The sequence below is a fragment of the Myotis brandtii genome, unplaced genomic scaffold (assembly GCF_000412655.1).
Source record: "Myotis brandtii unplaced genomic scaffold, ASM41265v1 scaffold46, whole genome shotgun sequence".
Taxonomy (NCBI): Eukaryota; Metazoa; Chordata; class Mammalia; order Chiroptera; family Vespertilionidae; genus Myotis; species Myotis brandtii.
Window position 1 is genome coordinate 6,609,859 of NW_005367587.1, and position 4,530 is coordinate 6,614,388.

At 40.0% G+C, this 4,530-nt stretch overlaps 1 protein-coding gene across 4 annotated transcripts in view; it reads right to left on the reverse strand.

Annotated features, from left to right (window-relative positions):
- Positions 1-4,530, reverse strand: part of POLQ (polymerase (DNA directed), theta) — a 97,038-nt gene that overhangs the window by 15,086 nt on the left and 77,422 nt on the right. For all 4 annotated transcript variants that reach the window (XM_005875363.2, XM_014546990.1, XM_014546991.1 and 1 more), the window contains one exon: positions 928-1,039. In XM_005875363.2, coding sequence (XP_005875425.1) covers positions 928-1,039 — 112 coding nt within the window. The remainder of the gene's footprint in view (positions 1-927; positions 1,040-4,530) is intronic.

Genomic DNA, 4,530 nt, shown 5'->3' on the forward strand with positions numbered 1-4,530 from the left:
TTCAGCTGCCTGGCTGCCGGCCGCCATCTTGGTTGGCAGTTAATTTGCATATCGCCCTGATTAGCCAATGGGAAGCATGTCGGAGGTATGGTTAATTACCATGTTTGTCTATTATTAGATAGGATATATATACATACATATATATATATATATATATATATATATCTTTATTTTTTATTTATATAGTAATTGTTTATTACTAGTAGAAATATAACTGATTTTTAGAACTTGACTTTGTATGGTGGGAGCTTGCTAAATTTAGATATTTCTTTTAGTAGTTGTTTTTGTAAAATTCATATGATTTTTGATGTACAAAATCATGTCATGTGTAAATAAAGATTTCTTTTGGAGGACTGGGGACAAAGTTGATTACAAAGAAGCATAAAAGAACTTTCTGGGGTGATGGTTCTATATCTTGGTTGTGGTATAGATTATATGACTGTGTGCGTTTGTCAAAATTCATAGAACTATACACCTAAAAAGGGTGAATTTTATTCTATCTACATTATACCTCAATAAACTGCCAAAAGAAAATTTAAAATAGTGATACTCAAGTTGCTCTATAACAACAATTGTTCTCTCACAGATTGTGGTACATTTACCAATGGCTTACTGTTTCATGTTAAAGCCATCTAAACCTAAAGCACAGGATAAGTCCAAGATTGTATGAGATATTCACAATGACACGGTAGCATATACATTTGCTGCATTCCGCTATTCCATTTCCATCCCTACTTTTATGGAAAAAAAAAGCACATCTTAGTAAATAATTATAATAAGGTTAATGCTATATCATTAACATGTCTGATGAAAACCTCCAATTAATGTTAATAAAAATTCTGTAATGCAAAATTTTAAAATGAATATAATATGGAAAGACAGTTGAAAAGAATAGCACCTAGAAGGTAACACTCAAGGCTTCTTTACCGGTGTATCTGGATTTGAAGGAGTCAATGTAGCAAGCAGCATCATTTTCTTTAATGCCCATCTGCTCTCCCAAAGACTTAGCTCCCATTCCATAAATGATTCCATAGCAAATCTGAAAGGAGGGCAGCACACTCAGTAAGTAAATGAAAGGTCATAACTACATAAAATGCAAATATAAAGAGTTCATTAAGATTGAAATTTGATAAGTGTTTTATTTCATAGTGAGTCAGAGAAATGATTAGATCTGTTTTGGTGGGTTAGATCCATAAAAGCTAAACATCTTTTCTGTCTTTTAGCAGTACTGTTTTTTTGGAGACGGAAAGAAACAAAGGGAGGGATTGAACATGAATGTTGTGTGTTTTAAGAAAGTAATCCTAGTGACTTATTTATTTTTATTGATGAGAGAGAGAGAGAGAGAGAGAGAGAGAGAGAGAGAGAGAGAGATTAGTTGCTTCCTGCACGATCCCCAATTGGGGATCGAACCTGCAACCTGAGCGTGTGCCCTGGTCGGGAATAGAACCCGCCACCTTCTGGTGTACAAGATGATGCTTCAACCAACTGAGTCACATTGGCCAGGCTAATCCTATGATTTAAAAGGGAAGATTTATTTCTGATTCTTTCTCATTTATCCAGTCTTCAGAGCAGCTTTCTACTCCTTTTAACTCCTCAAAACCTCATTAACTTCTGCTTAAAGAAGTGCCTAGGAGTAGGAAAGAAAAGCGTATAAACACTCCTATCCCCACCTTTAGATAGCACTAAAAGAGCCTGCTAATAGGAAGACTTATTGGAAATAAATATCCTTTTCACCTCACAGCCACCTGAAATCCCACAACTGCAGAATTCATTTGAGTTAAACAAAAAGTAATGAAATTTTGGGCATAATGAAGGAAAATGATCTAAATAGGTCAATAAATAAACTGATTTAATAATAAGTATTGCATGGGTCCAAATCCTAGTTCCAGCATTTAAAAGATATATTATCTTGCACAAGCTACAGAAACCTTTAGCATCTTGATTTCTTCATTCATAAGATGAAGACAGTAGTAATACCTATATCATAGGATTGTTAGGATTAAATCAGTTATAAGTGTTTAGAAAACTGCATGCCATAAAGCAAGTTCTATATACATGTTAAGTAAACATGTATATAGAACTTGCTTTAAAAGGTAACTTACAAAAATTTTAAAAGGTAACTTGCAAAAAATGAGTATTAGAATGCCAGCCTGGCCAGTGTGGTTCAGTGGTTAAGCATCAACATATGAACCAGGTCACAGTTTGATTGCAGTCAGGGCACATGCCAGGGTTGCAGGGTTGGTCCCCAGCAGGGGGTGTGCAAGAGGCAGCCAATCAATGATTTTCTCTCATCATTGATGTTTTTATCTCTCTCCCCTTCTTCCTTTCTCTCTTTGAAAACAATAAATACATATTAGTAAAAAAAGACTTCCAAAATACTTTTAATGTGATAAGACAGCTAATGGTATTTTTGCTTTTTCCTTTTTTTGAATACATTGAGACAATTTTTTTCCTTTTTTGTTTTCCTTTTTGATCTTTCTATACTTTATTTTGTTGTGATGCCGATTTTTTTTCCTTTTTTAAACTCAGATATTACTTAGTGTTAAGATCTCAGAGATCTAACAAAACAAAAAAAACCCTCAAGAATTAGATGGTTCAGTGCATAGTAATTTAGGAAAATTGGTATAGCATAAACACTATTAAATCATGCAAGAACTTATTAAACAGAGACCACTATCATTAGGAGAAAGATGTTTAGGTTACAAAGTCAGAATGTCTAAATTCTGGCATTTTGAACTTATCCTGGCTCTACCATTTATAGCTATAAGACCTTAAGCAAATTACTCACTTTCTGTGTCTCAGTTTCCTCCTATATAAAATGAAGATAAAAATAATACCTATTTCATGGATTTATTTTGAGGATTAAATATTAGCATATTACCTATTTTACCTGGGGTTTGATTCTTGCTAAATGCAGGACCCCAAAGGAGATTAAATAGAGAAGACAAAGCTGGCTTTCTAAGTCATGGGAGAAACAGTGTTGGTGCTAAACCAGTGGTTCTCAACCTTGGCTGCACATTAGAATTACCTGGGAATCTTTAAAATCCTGATTTCTGGGCCTCATCCTCCAGAAATTCTGTTTGTTACTAATGTTGTGGCCTCACCCCATAACAAAGAAACAGAATTTCCGGAGGACGAGGCCCAGAAATCAGGATTTTAAAAAGATTCCCAGGTGACTCTAATGTGCAGCCAAGGTTGAGAACAGACAGTGGTGAGAGGAAGTGCTTCATGCCCAATGAGCCAGTCAAGAATTACAGCTGTGAGTATCCTAGTAAATGTAAAACTAGTAAAGCAGGATCTTAGAGGTGGGAGTGGCATGCCTTTACCTCAGCCATCAACCCTATTTTCTTGAAAATGGCATCAGATTTCCCACAGGTCATGTGGTAAGGAAGTATTGGTGTTAACCCAGGCCAGGAAAGGGTGTAAATGTGGCCTTTGATGGTCTTTGTGCCTGACATCATTCAGGAGTAGAAACTATGTGGGCCCACTTGAAAGGTCCAAGGGAGTATGAAGTTCACAGGTGGATTAGCTAACCAATGGCCTCAAAAAACTAAAAAGCTATCAGTTATCTATACTAATAAAAGCCTAAGTGGTGTCTCGCCCTCGCATCATCACAAGATGGCCACACCAACATCGTCACAAGATGGTTGCCACAAGATGACTAGCAGGGGAGGGCAGTTGTGGGCGATCGGGCCAGCAGGGGAGAGCAGCTGGGGGTGATCGGGCCAGCAGGGGAGGGCTGTTGGGGGTGACTGGGCCTGCAGGGGAGGACAGTTAGGGGCAATCTGGCTGGCAGGGGAGGGCAGTTGGGGGCGATCGGGCAGCAGGGGAAGGCAGTTGGGGGTGATCGGGCCGGCAGGGGTGCGGTTAGTGGGTGATCAGGCTGGCAGGCAGAAGCAGTTAGGGGCAATCAGGCAGGCAGGCAGGCTAGCGATTGGGAGCCAGCAGTCCCGGAATGTGAGAGGGATGTCGGACTGCGGGATCGGGCCTAAATTGGCAGTCGGACATCCCCAGAGGGGTCCCAGATTGGAGAGGGTGCAGACTAGGCTGAGGGACACCGGGCCTCTAGTTAATTATAATCCACAGTTCAGCAATATTTATTTTTTTAACAAACATTTAGAGAGCATCCTATCTAATAAAAGAGTAATATGCAAATTAACCATCACTCCCTCACAAAGATGGTGGCGGCCACAGAGCTGGAGCGAGCAGGAGGCTGGGGTTGCCCTGGCGATGGAGAAAGCCAAGCTTCCCACCTGCCCTGGCTGGCCCTGAGCTCCGCTCAAGGCTACAAAATTTCAATTATAGAAGATAAATAAATCCCAGATCCTTCTTCCAGCCGGACCAAGGCTACAAAGTTTCAATTATAGAAGTTTAAACAAATCCCAGATACCTGCTTCTAGCCCGGGGGCGTGGCCAGCCTGAAAACGGCCCTCAGCCCTTCACCCAGGCTGGCCAGGCACCCCAGCGGGATCCCCCAACCCTGAAGGGGCTGTGGCCAGCCTGCAAACAGCCATCAGCCCCTCACCCAGG